This window comes from Acinonyx jubatus, chromosome E1 (assembly GCF_027475565.1).
Source record: "Acinonyx jubatus isolate Ajub_Pintada_27869175 chromosome E1, VMU_Ajub_asm_v1.0, whole genome shotgun sequence".
NCBI classification, from domain to species: Eukaryota; Metazoa; Chordata; class Mammalia; order Carnivora; family Felidae; genus Acinonyx; species Acinonyx jubatus.
Window position 1 is genome coordinate 45045808 of NC_069397.1, and position 16583 is coordinate 45062390.

General features: G+C 45.3%; 2 protein-coding genes across 4 annotated transcripts in view; both read left to right on the forward strand.

The window, feature by feature from the left end:
• Window positions 1–4991, forward strand: part of DCAF7 (DDB1 and CUL4 associated factor 7) — a 30655-nt gene extending 25664 nt beyond the window's left edge. The window contains exons 7-8 of one of the 2 annotated variants that reach the window (XR_003416794.2): window positions 135–372; window positions 4919–4991. Coding sequence is in view for 1 of the 2 variants with exons in the window: in XM_027048039.2 (XP_026903840.1) it covers window positions 135–307 (173 nt within the window). In the remaining variant the exon portion in view is untranslated. Of the gene's footprint in view, window positions 1–134 lie in introns of both variants that reach the window. The other variant, XM_027048039.2, reaches the window with a different exon arrangement.
• A 3702-nt stretch (window positions 4992–8693) lies between these two features.
• On the forward strand, window positions 8694–13787 carry LOC106978685 (translational activator of cytochrome c oxidase 1). 2 transcript variants are annotated; one of them, XM_015076391.3, is made up of 5 exons: window positions 8694–9262; window positions 10725–10774; window positions 12149–12276; window positions 12786–12963; window positions 13290–13787. In XM_015076391.3, exons 1-5 carry the CDS (start codon window positions 8983–8985, stop codon window positions 13488–13490), a joined length of 837 nt encoding a protein of 278 aa, XP_014931877.1. In that variant the 5' UTR covers window positions 8694–8982; the 3' UTR covers window positions 13491–13787. The 2 variants fall into 2 exon arrangements, with proteins under 2 accessions (XP_014931877.1, XP_014931876.1); XM_015076390.3 differs by having other exon boundaries at window positions 8700–9262; window positions 10725–10831.
• Window positions 13788–16583: the final 2796 nt, after the last annotated feature.

Sequence of the window (16583 nt, forward strand, 5' to 3'; positions counted from 1 at the left end):
TAAAATAAAACCTCCCTTGCTGGGGTCTTGGTGAGCAAATGCTTTGTGAACTGTGATACCTCCACCTACCCCAGATGCTGGGATCATTATCCTCCTGACTTGTGACCTTGCTTGCTGGCTTTCTCTGTCACTAGCGGATGATCACCAGGCTCTCATCTGGGACATCCAGCAAATGCCCCGGGCCATCGAGGACCCTATCCTGGCCTACACAGCCGAAGGAGAGATCAACAACGTGCAGTGGGCATCGACTCAGCCTGACTGGATTGCCATCTGCTACAACAACTGCCTGGAGATACTCAGAGTGTAGCACTGGCGGCGCCTTGCCCACGTGGCAGGGGCTTGTGTGTTTCCTGCCTCTGCCCCGTCCCCAAAGTAAGAAGCAACGTGTTTCTGGTGGCCAGTATGTCTTTCATTGCTTTGCACCACTGTTACCAGAAGCTGCTCTAGGAGTTCCTGGCCAGTCATCCCATCGCTGTCTGTGCCAGACTCAGTGCTGTCGGCGCCTTCTCAGCCCAGGGCTGAGTTTTAAGATGTTCTCTCCTTTCCTCTTCTCCTTTGGTTCCTCCATTAAACTTTTCTATATATTTGTTTGTCAGCTGTTGTGTTAATGAGCATTACAGGCACTGGCTGTGTTTGTATTCATCTGTCCCAGATGTCTCTTCTCTGTCTGCTGCCTAAGGCAGCAATCCGTGTCCATGTCATGTTAGCACTTAAGTGGGAACAATACCAATTTAGAGTTTTTTCCTCTTATTATCAATGTCTTTAACAAATTTCAACTTTGTATATTTTTTACCTATCAGGCTAATTTTTTTATGAAAAGAATTTTACTCTTCCTGGTTTCTGCCTTTGTTTCCTAGTCCACCCTCTTAGCACTTCCTCTCTCCCCTCAGTGCCTGGATCTGGCACTGGGCCCTTGACCCCATGAGCAGTTTGCCTTCTTGAATCACTGAGTGCAGCATACCTGACCAGGAGTCCCAAACCGCCCCGGTGCTCTGAAGTTGGCCAGCTCTCTCACCTTTTCTCAGCCTGCCTCTTCGCAAGGGCATTCTGGGCTCCAAAACAGACATGGGAAGCCTTCTGTTACTTCCTCAAGTACCTCTGTCCAACCCCGGTGGGACCTACTGGGAACGTGTTAGAGCTGAGAGAGACGGCATGCCTGACTTGAAGGGAATGGTTTCAGGAAAGCTGAGCTTAGAGTACATTTCCAGCACACAGTTTCCTAGTCTGTTCTTCTCTCCAGATGTGAGTCTCAGACCATTTTCTTTCATGGCTTGAACAATGGACAAGCACAATCTGTAAGCTGATCTTTATGATCTCTGTTGGGTTAGTTTGCTGTGACTGGTGGTTGGCCACTCTTGGAGCGCCGTGGGGTGAGAGAGTCCTGCTTGAGAGGCACATCATCAGTGCATCTGATCCTGAACAAGGTCTCCTGTCCAGTGTGGGAGACCGTCAGCCCCTGGAAGGAGTGGACTAATAGGCTGTGATAATCCCTGGCCGTCAAGTGAATAGATAGCTGCAGGCCAGCCAGTTTGTGCACACCTGTTACCTTCCCACCCCATTCAGGTTCTGAGCAGTATTGGACTTGCAGGCCGCAGTGTCTGTTTCCGTTATGTGGGTGAGTTCCATGGAGGGGGCTTGTGTGTGATTCCAGTGGAAGATGAGTCTTTGGGCAGGTGGAGTTTGGGACATGCTCAGAGCCCGAGGGGACTTAGGTCTGTCGTGTTCTGCCACAGGTTTTTGAGCCCCTCTAAGTTGCGCATGTGTTCAGTAGGAGAGTCGCAGACCTCAAGGCTGGTGGTTTTGTTTGCTTGGGCTCTCACGTGCGCTTGAGAAACAAAACAGTTTTGTTCTCCTGGGCCCTTAAACTCTTTTGGTCGAGTCCTTCTTTTCCAGAGCAGATGTATTTGTATCCCTAAAGTCACGGCTCTTCGCTTTACTACACGGGGGCTCGTTCAAAAAAGGGGGCTCTTAGTGTATTTCCCCTCCTTTTTCACTTTATTATTCTGGATTTGGGCTCGTTAGCTTGCCATCCATTTGAGGTTGACTTTTCTGCAGTTGCTACCAGATTTGCTCTGTGTCATTTGGCAGCGTGAAGCGAGCAGTTCTTGGTCAGAACCCTCCTCTGTTTGCAATTGTATTTGCTGGTTCCAGGGTCCTTCTTAAGGGTAGCAAGTCTGAGTTGATGGTTGCTTGCTTTAGGAGGCCATCATGTCCTTACCATGGAAAAGGGCCTGAAGTGGAGGTCAGAGGTGATAGGAGGGGCTGGGCCTGCTGGGGCACTGAGTTCTAAGTTAAGATTCCTGATCTGCACTTAAACGTGGTCTGAATGGTGAGAGGATTTGTCGACCGGAACTCAAAAACAAGGGAAAGATATTAGCCAATAGTAATTAGGATATGTTTGCATAATTTTGGTATTTACTCTGGAAACCAACAACTTTTGGTGGTGGTTTTCCCTTGCCCTGTGGACTCCCTGCCCTCTCACCCCTCCCTAGGCCCTGCAATGCAGTCCTCCTCCTGACATCCCACCTGGGGCCCAGGTGAGACTCCCCAGTCTCCCTGAGCAAACACACACACACAGTCACAGTTGCTGAGATGCTGGTATTTTGATCAGCTCTCTTGCCCTCCGTTTTTACCAGAGGCCAGATGGCCCCATGACTGAGGGGGGGATTTCTGTAGTCTCAAGATTTAGAAAGCCTCTTAGTCAGGCATGCTCCAGGAAATGGAGATCTGTTGTAGTCTCAAAAGCGAGTGTCTATTTAATTGGTTTAGATTTTCAAATTGACACCAGGAGGGAATGGGTGGGAGGCTCTGCATCTGTTGTCCTCTGGTGTGAGAGGAGCAGCGGCCAGGACTTCCCTGGGAAGGCCAGGCAGCAGCGGCGTGTCTGGGCTCTGCTCTCCTGGTGGTGGCCCTTTGATGTGCTCCTGCACCCTGGGCCGAGGCTGCTTCTGTTTTCCTTGTCTGAGGGGAGGGAGAGGTGCTGAATAAATTCGGCCTAAGGTACCACATCAGAGAGTTGGTGAATGGGTACAAGTCCTTCAAGGACTTGAGTGTTTACACCCAGAAGAGTTGGAACTCTCTCCTTCCAGGGAGGAATGAGACAGCAAGTTGAGGACTTGAAGAGGGGAGATACTTGATAACTGGGTGAGAATTTCTTAACAGAACGAGGATCAGCTCTCAAAGAACTGGTTAAGATTTGGAAAGAAACAGAAAAAATTGAGACTCCTACGAGGTTTTGATGATAGTTTTGGCTGAAATTTTCAGAGGAGATTTAGGATTTGGGAGAAAGTCAATGGTAAGTGTTTCTTTAGATCTAGGGAGAAAATATTAAAGGGCAGGAAAGGTCTGAGGTGGCCATGGAATGAGACTGTGCCCTCGGCTTGTGTCAGCCTTTCTGGGCCATTCATCGGGTATGACCTGGGTAACTGGGGACAGGAGCCTCTTCCTGCAGTAGTGCAGCCATAGGTGATGTTTGGTGGCAGAAATCTGTAGGTGTTGGGAGTCCCGTGACCATTCCAAACCATGGCTTTTCTTGGTTGTAGATTTGTACAGAGCAGAGGAAGCAGAGGTTATAACCAGTCATGCCTACTTTTCTCCCCCTCCTTTTTCTTTTCTCTTCCTCTGGCCTTGCCACCATGGAACTTTCTCCCTGCTGCAGCCTGGGCCTCGAATTCTGAGGCTGTAAGAACAGTGGGAGCTGCAGGGTTTACCACACATGGGAGGGGCAGCTCCGTGTGGTCCTGCCACCTTCCCCAGTTTGAGAATATGGCAGCTCCTTTGCCTCCTGGCTTGGAGTAAGGGAGACCATCTACTTGAATGGTCTTCCATTCAAGACACTTCCCTTTACTCTGCACTCCAGGATGAGGAAGGAGGGTCATGCCTGGCACTTAGGTTGTGATTTCCCAGGGAGGAGAGCTAAGCTGAGTAGTCACTGTGAACCCTGGACAAGGCTCTCTGTACTGGCTGGGCCAGCTGTCCAGAGTGTCTCATGTTGCAGAGCCTTGCCCACCTCTCCCACCTGCACCCTTTTCTCCCACCATTGTCATTGCCGCTGGCACTCAAAGTCAAAGGTGTGGCTACACAGTATGGGCCTGGTCCTCTCAGGCTACTTTGTGGATATTATTTTTTTTAAGTATGGAAACATGCAGGTGCCTTCCCAGAGAGGCTTAGACTGGTATATCAAACCAGAAACAGCTAAGCTAGTGAAAGTATGAACTCAAGAAGAAAGATGTTGGCAGTCTGTGTAACAGCTGGAAAACTCACAAGGACCCACCTTGAGGACAACCCAGTGAATATGGACTTGTGGTGTCTGCTGTTTAAGAGAAATGTTCTCACCTGGGGTTGGCTGTGGTAATACAGTGTGTGACAAAACTTGGTGACCTAAAGCTTTGACTTGCTTGAGTTGAGAATGAATCACTTGCTTGGGTTTCTGTGTATATTATGACCCTGTCAGTGACTCTCCCTCCCCCCCCCTCCCGCCCCAAGTGTGAACTTGTAGCATGATTGTACAAACCTCTATGTAGAAAATGGAGATTTCTTATTCTCTGAAATGTTAAGCTCTAGCCAATCAGTTTCTGCCCCCTTTAGCCTAGTATGTCTGAACTTAATTTCTTGTTACATATTTAAGCTTTTCCTCTATACTGTAGGTTTTGTGACATCCCATGGTCAGGTGGAGAGGAAGCTGCCCCCTTGCAGAACTGTACTATCACCATTTTTCTTTTTAAAATATTACTATCACAGGATTGATTGTACACAGGGCTTGTAATAAAATGTTAACACTGTGCTGTGAAACCACAATGGTAAATCTCCATTGAAGGCTACTTCAAAGACACCTGAAAGTGGAGTGTTACATCTATGACTTTATTTCTTGCTTCCTGAGTATATTAAACCTAATTTTCACCCTTTCATTCTGTTTCAGCCTCCTGTATAAGAAGTACCGTATTTTCTGCCCATCATACTTTGTAATAAAACTTGAACATGTATAGACTGAATTTCTTCTTGTAATGAATTCAGTTCTTCCCATTCTGCCACTGTGGGCACATTCCAGAGACTCTGGCTGGGGGATTAGAGTCTGCCCCAGCCCATCACACTATCTGACAGCCTGACTCATCACCTTTAACCAAACACAGAGCATCTACCCTATGCCAGGGGCCATGGCCCTCAAATTACTTGCAGTCTCCCAGAGGAGACATCCACATAAACAGTTACTGGCAGTGTTATGCAATAATGGGTATGTTTAGGCTTACAGGCTGCCTCCTGAGGAGGAGGTGATCACCCAGAGGAGGTGATCACCTGGGTGATCTGAGTAGGAGCCAGAGGAGGTCAGGGAAAACTTCACAAGATGAAGGATGTTTGAACTGGGTTTTGAAGGCTGAGTAGGAGTTCTCCGGGAATAGGGAAAGACATTTAAGGCAGAGAGAATATCCACATACAACTCTAGAGGCAAGAAATAATATGGCCATATTCAGAGAAATAGAAGTTGATACGGGGTTTTGTATGGGGAATGGCAGGAAATGAGGCTAGAGAGGTAAGCAGGAGCCAGATGAAGCAGAATCTTTTGTGCTTTGCAGAAAGTTCAGGCCTTAACTCCTATATGAGACTTTGGAAAATATACATAGAGGGAAGTCATGCTCTGAATTGCACTTTAGGAGGCCATGAAAAAAATGCCTGAGTAGGAGGTGAAATGGAGTCAGTTCACCTATTATAATAATCAAGATGAGAAAAAGTAAAAGCCTGAACTAAAGCAGGAACAGCAGGAAGGAGAGGACAGGGCATAACTGAAGAGACTTAAGAGATGGGGTAATAAGATTCAGTGAACTATTGGCTGTGAAAGATGACAAATGATAACTCCCAGACCCTCAGGGTTTGGACACCAGGTTCTGATGGCTAACTAGGGTTTCCGCGACCAGGCCAGTTTGCTCATGTATTTTATGGGAAATGTGAGATTCCTGCTCTTTGTTTTTTAAGGGGAGAACTGGGAGAGTCAATACTGGCATTATTCACCTTGATAGCCTGGGCTAAGCTGCAGGAACAAACCCCCAAGCCTCAGACTGAACACAACAAAATTTTACTTTTTGCTTACATGAAGTTCTTTGGAGGTTGGTCAGCTAGATCATCCAGAACATGTGGGAGGGAGAGATACGTTTTTCAAGATAGGGTCTGGAAGTGGCTTACTCACTTCTGCCCATATCTGCCAGACTTAGTCACATGATTCCAAGGTCAAGAAGGATCATCTTCCTGTGTGCCTCAGAAGAGGAAATAAAAGCGGCAGATAAATAGTTATATCTCTGTCATACCATGACTTCAATGATCCTGAAAACCAGGCTCTAGAATGGTTCAGTCATCTGTGAATTTATCTTGAGAACAGTTAAGTATTAGCTCAGACTGAGAAAGTAAAACTCCGCCCTGCTGTTCATCACAGATAGAGACACAGATAAAAGCAGCTGCAGAGTTAACAAGAAACAATATTTCTCCCAAGCATATCTGTGTCATAACAGTGACTACTTTCTTTTCTTTTTTTAATTCACTGAAAAACTTTGTTCTCTAAAATCATAGACGGTCAGAAAGTTTGCTGTTTGAAATGATATCTGTGAGAATGAAGACCTACAGTCTTGCTTGGAGAATCCAAATCACTGGCAGAGAAGCAGCCTTGATTTCCAGCCAGGTATAGAACCTCAGAGCAGGGGTTTTTGAATATAGCATTCCCCACTTAGCTTTGTAGTTTCCACAGAAACTAAACTCTGTCTGCTTTGCAGTCCAGAACTGATGTTCACCCACTTTTCATACAGCTCTGTGTTCCTTTGAGCCTATCAAACTCTATTTCATTGAAATTTCGCCTAACCTCCACCTTTGTCCATACTATATGTATACTAGTACATATACTATATTATAATTATCTTTTCCTTTGTTTGGTGAGACACCCCACCATCCCTATAGTGCGCAGTTTTCCTTGTTGCAGTGAGTCTATAGTCTGACTTTGTTGAACTACAGATTTGCCTTGGTAGACTTAGGCTGATTGGACAAGGGCAACCTCAAACTTCACTTTGGCCTTTATGCTTATTTGCAATTATAAATTCTCTTAATTTGCTTTTTGCTATTCAAAGTACCATTTATATTAAACTATGTTTTTAAATTACAAAAAGTAATACTATCTATGAATAGTATTTTCATAAGCACATGAAAAGATGTTTGACATCATTCGTCATTAGGGAAATACAAATCAAAACCACAATGAGAAACCACTTCATGGGGCACCTGGGTGGCTCAGTGGGTTAAGTGTCCTACTTCAGCTCAGGTCATGATCTCAGAGCTCGTGAGTTCGAGCCCCGCATCAGGCTCTGTGCTGACAGCTCAAAGCCTGGAGCCTGCTTCAGATGCTGTTGTCTCCCTCTCTCTCTGCCCTTCCCCCCTTCATGCTATGTCTCTCTGTCTCAAAATGAATAAACATTAAAAAAAAAAAAAAAAAAAGAAACCATACCCACTAGGATGTCAACAGCTATAGTCAAAAAGAGATAAGTGTTGGCAAGGATGTACAGAAAAGTGGAAACCTCATATGTTGCTGCTGGGAATGTAAAATAATGCAACTGTTTTAGAAAACTGTGGCAGTTCCTCAAAAGGTAAAATGGAGTTACTATACAATCCACCAGTTCCACTCCTTGTTGTATACCCAAGAGAAACAAAAACATGTCTGTACAAAAACTTGAACATAAATGTTCATGACAATATTATTCATAATAGTCAAAAGGTGGAAACAACCCAAATGTCCATCAACTGATGAATGGGTAAATAAAATTGGTATATCCATGCAATGGAATATTTTTTGGCAATTAAAAGGAATGAAATACTGACATATGCTACATGGATGAAGCCTAAAAACACTATATGCCAAGTGAAAGAAGGCAGTCACAGAGGACCACATAGTGTATGATTCTGTTCACATGAGATGTTCAGAACAGGCAAACCCATAGAGGCAGAAGTAAATTGGTGGTTTCCTAGGACTGAGGGAATTGGGGGGAAATGGGCAATGACTAATGGGTAAAAGGTTTCTTTCTGGGATGACTAAAATGTAAAATTGATTGTTATGATGGCAACACAAATCTGTGAATACATACACTAAAAGCCATTATACACTTTAAATTGGTGACTTGTATGACATGTAAATCATGTCAATAAAGCTGTTTAAAACAAAACAAAAAACCCGAAGAACTGTGCCAGACACAAGGGTACCAACCTGCTCTCAAAGAATTTAATACTGTGGCAGAGCCATAAACATGTTTATATTAAAAAGTTATGTGCTAAGGTACAGACGTGTATGAAGAGTTATGTGAGCACAAAGTAGGGCATCTGAACCCGACTGGAGAATCTGGAGATGTTTCCATTTGGTGGAAAATGATGCCTGAGCTGAATCTTGAAGGAAAACAAAAGTTAGCCAGGTGAAGTCAAGTGGAACAAAGACCAGCAAAGACAGGTTTGTGTTGAACAAAGGAACTGGGAGAAGTACTAGGAGTAATCTGATGTTTCTAATACGGCAAAGTACGAGGAGAGTGCCGAGCCCATCGCAAAGAAGCTTGGATAATAACAATAATAAATTCCTAAGTGAACTATTAGTTATACCTTAAAAAAAAAAAAAAAAAAAAAAAAAAAGATCGCCCGCTTCGCCCCAGCTCTGCACAGGTACGACAAACAAGCGAGTACCGCGAGGCGGAACGGATTTTGCGGGCGATGGGGGCACCTTTCCGGAACGGACCGGGGAAAGGAAGTGTGTTACTTTATGGAGGGCACCCACTCCCGGCTTCCGCGGGGATGGTGCAGGGTGCTTCGTGTCACTGCTTCCCCGGCCTGGCCTGAGCACTTGGGTCTCCGGTGAAGGGCGGAGGTAGCCGCAGGCTCGGGACCTGCTTGTTTCTCTGGCGGACACCACGGGCTGACCGTGGTCGCTGCTCTTTGGCTGCTCTTGCTGACCTTGGCCCAGGGTCGGAGCCGATGGCGTCTTGGGCCGCTGTCAGCCTAGGCAGAGTTCCTGCCCGGTGCTTGTGGGCGCAAGGCCCCGGTGTCCGGGCGGCTCTTCCGTCCACCCTCGCGGCCTCCCAGCCTGAGCCCACGGGCTGCAACCCCGCTCCGGGCAGGACGCTGCACCTCAGCGCGGCGGTCCCCGCAGGGCACAACAAGTGGTCCAAAGTCCGGCATATCAAGGGTCCCAAGGACGCCGAAAGGAGTCGCATCTTCTCCAAGCTCTGTTTGAGCATCCGCCTGGCGGTTAAAGGTAAGAACCTGACGGTCGTCCGCTGCTGTCCTCTCCGCGCCCAAAGCCTCGCTTGCCTCTCAGAGCTAAACCAGAGCCAACCCCGATCCTTGGTCCTTCATATTCTTTTCTTTTCCTAATACTCACCGTTGCCCACTTTATAAACGTTCAAAACACCTCCCTACACTGTAGGTCTCCACTCACCTTTCCAGATGCTGAGCGTATGCCTGCTTGTCACAGAGTTGCTCTTAGAATGATAATGGTGAAAGTGACTTCATTCTAGAGTGTAGCTGGGTACTTCTTAGAAACAGACCCTAAGGGTAAGGTCACTCGTGTGTCTTTTCAGTAGAGACAAATCAAACCCTCTAGTCCCCTCTGGTAGCACATAGGTTGTGTGGCAGGGGCGTTGAGTAAAGCTGTTAGTTGCCCAGATTCAGTTTGCTTTGTTAGGGTTTCCTAAGACACATTTTCTTGGAAGGCAAGTTTGCAAGCATGGTTTTTTCAACTGTGTAGCCACTGTAGAAAGGCTTTTTTTTTGTTTGTTTTTGTATTTAGTGTCAGATACCTGTAGGAGTGGAGAACAAGTCCTGTAAAAATTATGGACTTCAGAGTCAAGAAGACTTGGTTTCTGTCACTTACTAACTGTATGACTTTGAGCAAATGGCTTAACCTTGATGAGTTTCAGTTTTCTTTCTTTCTTTTTTTAAATGTTTATTTATTTTTGAGAGAGAGAGAGTGCAAGCAGAGGAGGGACAGAGAGAAGGAGACACCGAATGTGAAGCAGGCTCCAGGCTCTGAGCTGTCAGCACAGAGCCTGACGCAGAGCTCGAACTCATAAATGATGAGATCATGACCGGAGCTGGAGTCGGACACTTAACCAACTGAGCCACCCAGGCTCCCCGAGTTTCAGTTTTCTAATCTAAAACAGGGATAGTGCCTACCTTGAGGTCATTTCTGGTGCATAATAGGCACTCAGTAAATATAAGTTTACCCCTAGAACTCATGCCTGATATTTCTCTTTGCTTCCTTTTCTTCTAAAATCTTGATACTGAGTTAGATAACAGTATTGAATGTTTGTTACGTGCACTGGTAATACAAGACAATGAGATATAGCCCCTACTCTTAGAGACAGCATGATTACATGCTGTCATGTGAATGTTTCAATAATTACAAAATAGTGGTGTCAGAGCAAGGGGTATTAATAAGTCCAGGAAATGTTGGTACCATTTTCATTTCTTACCCGATTCAAAGTGGTGTTCACTGAAACCTAGCAGGAAGATATCTGCCCTTAAAGAGTGAATTAGAACCTTCTTTTCCAAAATACTTCTCTGTATTCAAACGCTGAATTAATGTTCTAAATGAACTGAGAGCTAAGTGGCGACCTGCTGCTGTTCTGGCTGGAGGTGGGTAGAGTGGCAGAAATCCCTTCTTTCCCCCTGGCTGTAATGCAGTGTTTTCACTCACTCTTTTCTCTCTATCTCAGAAGGAGGCCCCAACCCTGAACTCAACAGCAGTCTGGCCAACATCTTAGAGGTGTGTCGCAGCAAGCACATGCCCAAGTCAACGATTGAGGCATCACTGAAAATGGGGGTGTGTCCTCACTTTGACATTTTCTTATTGATCACAGCCCCTCCGGGGCCCATGTCTGGAAGGCCACTAAACACTCTGAAATTATCAGAGAGAAGAGTAGCATTGTGGTCAATACCCTCAATACAGAGCCTTCTGGTGGCTCTGTGTCCTTGGACATTGGTTGTGGAAGCATAATCAGGAACAGGATGAATAGACAATGTACAGAAGCATATGGCCTAGGGACCTAGGACTGCTTAGCCAAGTATGCGAGGAGATGAGAGAGAAAGAAGGGACACAGTGTGGGGAATATTAGATTGAGAAAAGGTTTGTTTTTCAGATATTTATGCCCTAAAGGAGAAGAGCCAGTAGAAAGAGAGACAGGGGCAATAGTGATGGTGGGAGGGGCAAGGATGTAGAGCCCAGTTATGTGAATTGTCTTTGAGCCCAGGTGAGAGGACACCTCTTCCTCTGGGACAAGTAGGAAGGATTTGAGGAATGATAATCATCTTAATAGCCAATAATTATTGAGTGCTTACTCTAGGCCAAACACTTTGATAAGAACTTTGTATGTGTTATCTCACTGAATCCTCAAAACAACCTTAAGTGGAAACCGGGAAACAGAAAGATTAGGTGACCAAGTCACAGAGAAAATGACAGACTTGAAACCAGACAGACTCTAGAGCCTGTTCTTTAACCATTTATAAACACTGCCTTCATGTGGGCTGTGGAAGGAAGAAATTGTCATTTGGGATTTCCTGGAAAGGCAGCAGGGCAGGGTGCTTGGAGAGAATCGTGAAAGTTGAATGTGCAGGCAAGGGATAAATGGAGGTGGCATGGAAGGTCCAGATGAGATTGATTGGTCATTAGACTTCTGATGAATTGTTTGAATTTTGTGGCCCTGCTATTTTCAGTGGTTCTTATGATAGGGCCCAGGTGTGCTATTTCCTGAAGCAGTACTCAGCACCCCAGGGGAGACTTCACCGATGGGTTTCATGCGGCGTGGGCATAGGAGGAGGAGTCTTGGTGGGAGTTGGGGGGGGGGGATGTGTGTTAGATGTGAGATTCCTCTGGGACAGGGAGGAAATGAAACTGGGAGATGGCTGACTGATTGTTCAGGGACCAGAGACAGACTCCCTTCCCAGTAAGGGGTTATACTTTCAGTTACCTCAAAAGTTGGTCCCAAGGGCCACCTCTCAGAGGTGGGGGACAACAATAAAGACTTGAGAGTCTAAGCTCTACTCCAGAGAGCCCCTCCCATGGAGTTGTTATCTGTGTTCTGGGCTGGGATGCAGGAGGGAACTGGGAAACAGGAAAATGTGCTCATGTTGTTTATTGCAGAAAACCAAGGATGTTTATTTGCTGTATGAGGGCCGAGGCCCTGGTGGCTCTTCCCTGCTCATTGAGGCATTATCCAACAGTGGCTCCAAGTGCCATTCAGACATCAGACATATCCTGAACAAGAACGGGTAGGTATATGTGTAGGGAAAGTGGAAGGCTATGAAGCCTTAAAGTTCCAATTCTTTGCAAGGAAAATACTGTTGTTCTTGGCGGTGTTTCAAGTTTTAAGCACACTTCATCCTTAGCAGAATCCAAGTGGGATCATTTCTTCTCCCTTGTTTTGTTCTGTACTAGGCAGGATCCAGAAGACTTGTTCATTAGATGTAGAAGGGGCTCTTTGACCTATTTTCCTCATGTGTAGCCGTATAATGTCCAGGTCTTAAAATGTACTACCGAGACTGGAATCTTAAAAGATGAGCAAAGTTTTTGCATCCACTAAACTCCAATCAGGGCAGAAAGTAGGGGATGGAGATATGTTTGGATTATTCCCTTGCCAGGTCGTAGCTGCATCTTCTCCTTCAGAAGTATGTATGTCTATACTCCGAAGGCTGGGTGGGAAATAAGAGTATTAGAATGCAGTGCTATGTGGAGGCTGAGTCTAAAGGCATTTGGTCTGGCGCATTTCCTTTCCTTTTAGGGGAATGATGGCTGATGGAGCTCGCCACTCCTTTGACAAAAAGGGGGTGATCGTGGTTGGAGTGGAGGACCGAGAGAAGAAAGCCGTGAACCTAGAGCGTGCCCTGGAGATGGCAATTGAAGCGGGAGCTGAAGATGTCAAGGAAACTGAAGACGAAGAGGAAAAGAACATTTTTAAAGTGAGTATGAAGACTTAGTGTTTGGTGGACTTCTGAGAGGGTCCTAATAGATGCGTTAAGGCATGCCTCTCTCGGTTTCTTCTTTTGTGCCCTGGGGTACAGGTGACATAAAGAGTTCACACATTGCACAAACATTTATTAAGTGAATACTGGAAAGGGCTTACTGAGGACTTTGAGAAGGGTTCAGAACTCTGAAAACTATATCTCTGCTCGTAAAGAACTTAAATCTGGTGATTCATAATAGTAATTGCATTCAGGTTTTGCAGAGTCTGACTGGACTTACCCTGTTACTCCTGACTCCTCACCTGACTTTCCTTTGTCCCCAGTTTATTTGTGATGCCTCTTCATTGCATCAAGTGAGGAAGAAGCTGGACTCGCTGGGCTTGTGTTCTGTGTCCTGTTCACTAGAATTCATCCCCAACACAAAGGTGCGGCTCGCTGACCCCGACCTGGAGCAGGCTGCCCTTCTCATCCAGGCTCTTGGCAACCACGAGGATGTGATCCAGGTCTATGACAACATTGAGTAACCAGGCTGTATGTGCCCATGAGGTCCTTCCTAGGCAACTGGCAGCCCTTTCTGGAGCACAGGCTTTTGCAGCGTACTCTGAGACTGAAGCAGATTGGAGACCTAGCAGCTTAGGAGACACAAAACCAAGACCTGCAGCCCTTTGAGGCCAAGGGAATCACTACATCTCTGTGGGGCCTCTTTGTCAGTTCTGCTGATGTCTCATAGCCCTCCTGGATGCAGGGTGGAAACAGCCAGCTAATCAGACTCTGATCTCAGGGAAGGATAGGTGCCCTGAGGACCCATGTACTATAAACTACTTTTTTTTTTTTTTTAATTTTTTTTTTTTTTTTTAACGTTTATTTATTTTTGGGACAGAGAGAGACAGAGCATAAACGGGGGAGGGGCAGAGAGAGAGGGAGACACAGAATCTGAAACAGGCTCCAGGCTCTGAGCAGTCAGCCCAGAGCCTGACGTGGGGCTCGAACTCACGGACCACGAGATCGTGACCTGGCTGAAGTTGGACGCTTAACCGACTGCGCCACCCAGGCGCCCCTACTTTTTTTTTTTTTTTAAGAGAGAGAGGGAGAATGCCTGAGCAAGGTAGAGGGGCAGAGGGAGAAAGAATCTCAAGCAGGCTCCACGCTCAGCATGGAGCCTGACACAGGGCTCAGTCCCACAAATGACCTGAGCCGAAATCAAGAGCCAGATAATCAACTGAGCCACCCAGGCACCTCGGAAGCTACTCTTAAATAAGGTGATTGAAAAAAAGAAAATAATAAGGTGATTGATGTGGGTTGCTGCACTGCTATTGTGTGGGTCTTCTGTTTCCCTGGGTTTTTGTCCAGCTGTTGGAACCCTCTTGACTTCCTTTGACATCTATGGGTTTAGTTCCACTACTCCAGAACTTTTTTTTTTTTAATTGACCAAAGAAATGTAGCTCTCTTTGGGTACTACTCTGTGCTCTAATGCTGGTTTAATGGCCTAAACCTGTCACTGATCATGCAAATAGTATTTGTCAAACACCTGTGTACCAAGACCTGTACTTACCAGGAGTACAGGCTATTTATTTGGTGCCCTGAGTTAGATCCTGCTCTAAGGCATAAGACCTCAGAGGTCAGACACAGGACTTCTGTCTGCTGGAGCTATCCTAGGGCAGTGTGAGCTGCTGTGCCTGCATCCTTGTTCTCTTCAGGTGGCCTCTGCCCTGCTTCTGCCAGAGAGCTTAAGGTTCTAACCCAGTAGGAAACCCAAGTGCCAATAATAAGGGACTCCCAGGCCCTGCTTTGCCCAGCCTTCCATGTGTTCTGAGATTGGTCAGAGTGGACCTGTGAGCAGATTGGACTGCTCTCAGGAAAGGCTATGCCATGATGGTTTTGAAACTTGCTTGATCCCCAGAACACCCACCCTGTCTCCTTTTCATCCCTGCTGCTAAATGATGGGGCACTGGGAACTGGAGAGGAAATGAGAATAGAAGGAAGGGTGAAGGACTGAGTCAGAGCCTGACAGCTGGGGAATAGGACCCTTTGTACATTATGCTCTTCAGAGTCACTTTTGGGTTTAGAGAGACCAAGAGTGCCAATCACCTGTGCTGGAGCCCGTCAAGCATGTCAGGCCTGGAGTAGCTTTTTGATCCCTATTATTCACCTACTCAAGTTTTTTAAGCCAGTTCTGAACTCAGTAATTTTCCTGAAGGAGCCTCAGGTAAATGAGGAAAAGAAGAAAAAACAATTTGGCTATAAATAATAACTTCCTCCTTCTAGGAAAAGATTCCTAATTCCATCATGACTTCAGCAGTTGGAGAGCAAAGGGAAGGGGGAGGAAAACCAATGAATAAACCATGAAAATGCCAAAGCATATGCTCTTATACCTCATTTCATAATCATGATACTACCTGGAATTTTGTTTGTATAGGAGATAACTCATCCAAATATCTGATGAACACATCATTAAAATAGTGCAACTTAAAGTTGAAGTGCTGCTTTGTAATTTATAAGATGATTCTTTCATATGTTATTTATTTGATTTTCACAGAAAACCTATAAAATAATGAGGCCAAGTATTTTATGAACAAATGGTCTCATACCAAGCAGGTGAGAATAGGTCTAATACTACATTTTCTATTGATAGACCTTGGTTTGTAAAATAGCTCTGTTTTGTAAACTTTGAATATAATTATAATTTGGAGGAATGTGATAATTTCTGATATGAGACATCTGCACCAGGAAAGCCATCTCTGGAAGGGAACTTGGCTACTCATGTGAACATTCCTCTAGTCTAATAGGTAGGATTTGTTAATAATTTTTGTGTAACCAATTTTCTTCCAGCAAGGCATACTAGATGGCTCTGCACTGACCCCTGGTGGTGCCCCACAGTCTTTCCTGAGGTTAATATGGAAGAGGCAGAAATGAAACCTTATTTGGACCTGTTCTGCTTCTAAGTCTGCTAGAGCGCTTTAGCTACATAGGTTAAGTAGTTAAATAACTATTTAACTGAATAGTTAATTAGAGAGGGTAGGAGTTATTCTTCTACTAAAAGTTATTTTTCAAAGAATATTTTAGGTCAGAAAATGTTTACAATATAATGTTAAGTGGAAAACAAAGATGTGAAAAACTGTATAGTATGGTCCAAATTTTAAAATCTAGTCATATCTCTGTATGAACTTAAAAAAAAAAAAAAACAGAAGGAAGTGTATCAAAATCTCAAAACTGGTTATCTCTGAATGGTGATGTTATCACTGAGTTTTATTTTCTATAATCATATATTTTACCAGGGGAAACATTTTTTCAAAAGAAAACTCGTCACATTATTGTCCAACTAGGGAGACCACATGTGAGAGGCCAGGAGTCAGGCATACCTTAAAGTCAGAAGAATGAGGTCTGGTCCTGGCTTGCCTTTACCTTGTCTTTGGTCATTGTCTTAGCAACACAAAATCATTCAATACCTTGCAGCTGGCTTGGGCTCACTTTCAAGTGACCTTTTAGTGGGACGGGAGTATTGGTGACCAGTTCTGTCCATAGCCTTGACTCTTAAAAGAAGTGTTCATGTGCTTTGTAGCTGCCTTCACTCTGCCAGAGGCCCCAGCTGAATCAAATAGGAACCATGAAGGCTTTGC

Bases quoted from the DNA above. Each gene is read 5' to 3' on its own strand.
- LOC106978685 (XM_015076390.3), top strand. From the start codon at position 8,983: ATGGCGTCTTGGGCCGCTGTCAGCCTAGGCAGAGTTCCTGCCCGGTGC. The intron at 12,277-12,785 runs GTAGGTATATGT...CTTTCCTTTTAG, and splicing joins CATATCCTGAACAAGAACGG to GGGAATGATGGCTGATGGAG. The intron at 12,964-13,289 runs GTGAGTATGAAG...CTTTGTCCCCAG, and splicing joins AGGAAAAGAACATTTTTAAA to TTTATTTGTGATGCCTCTTC.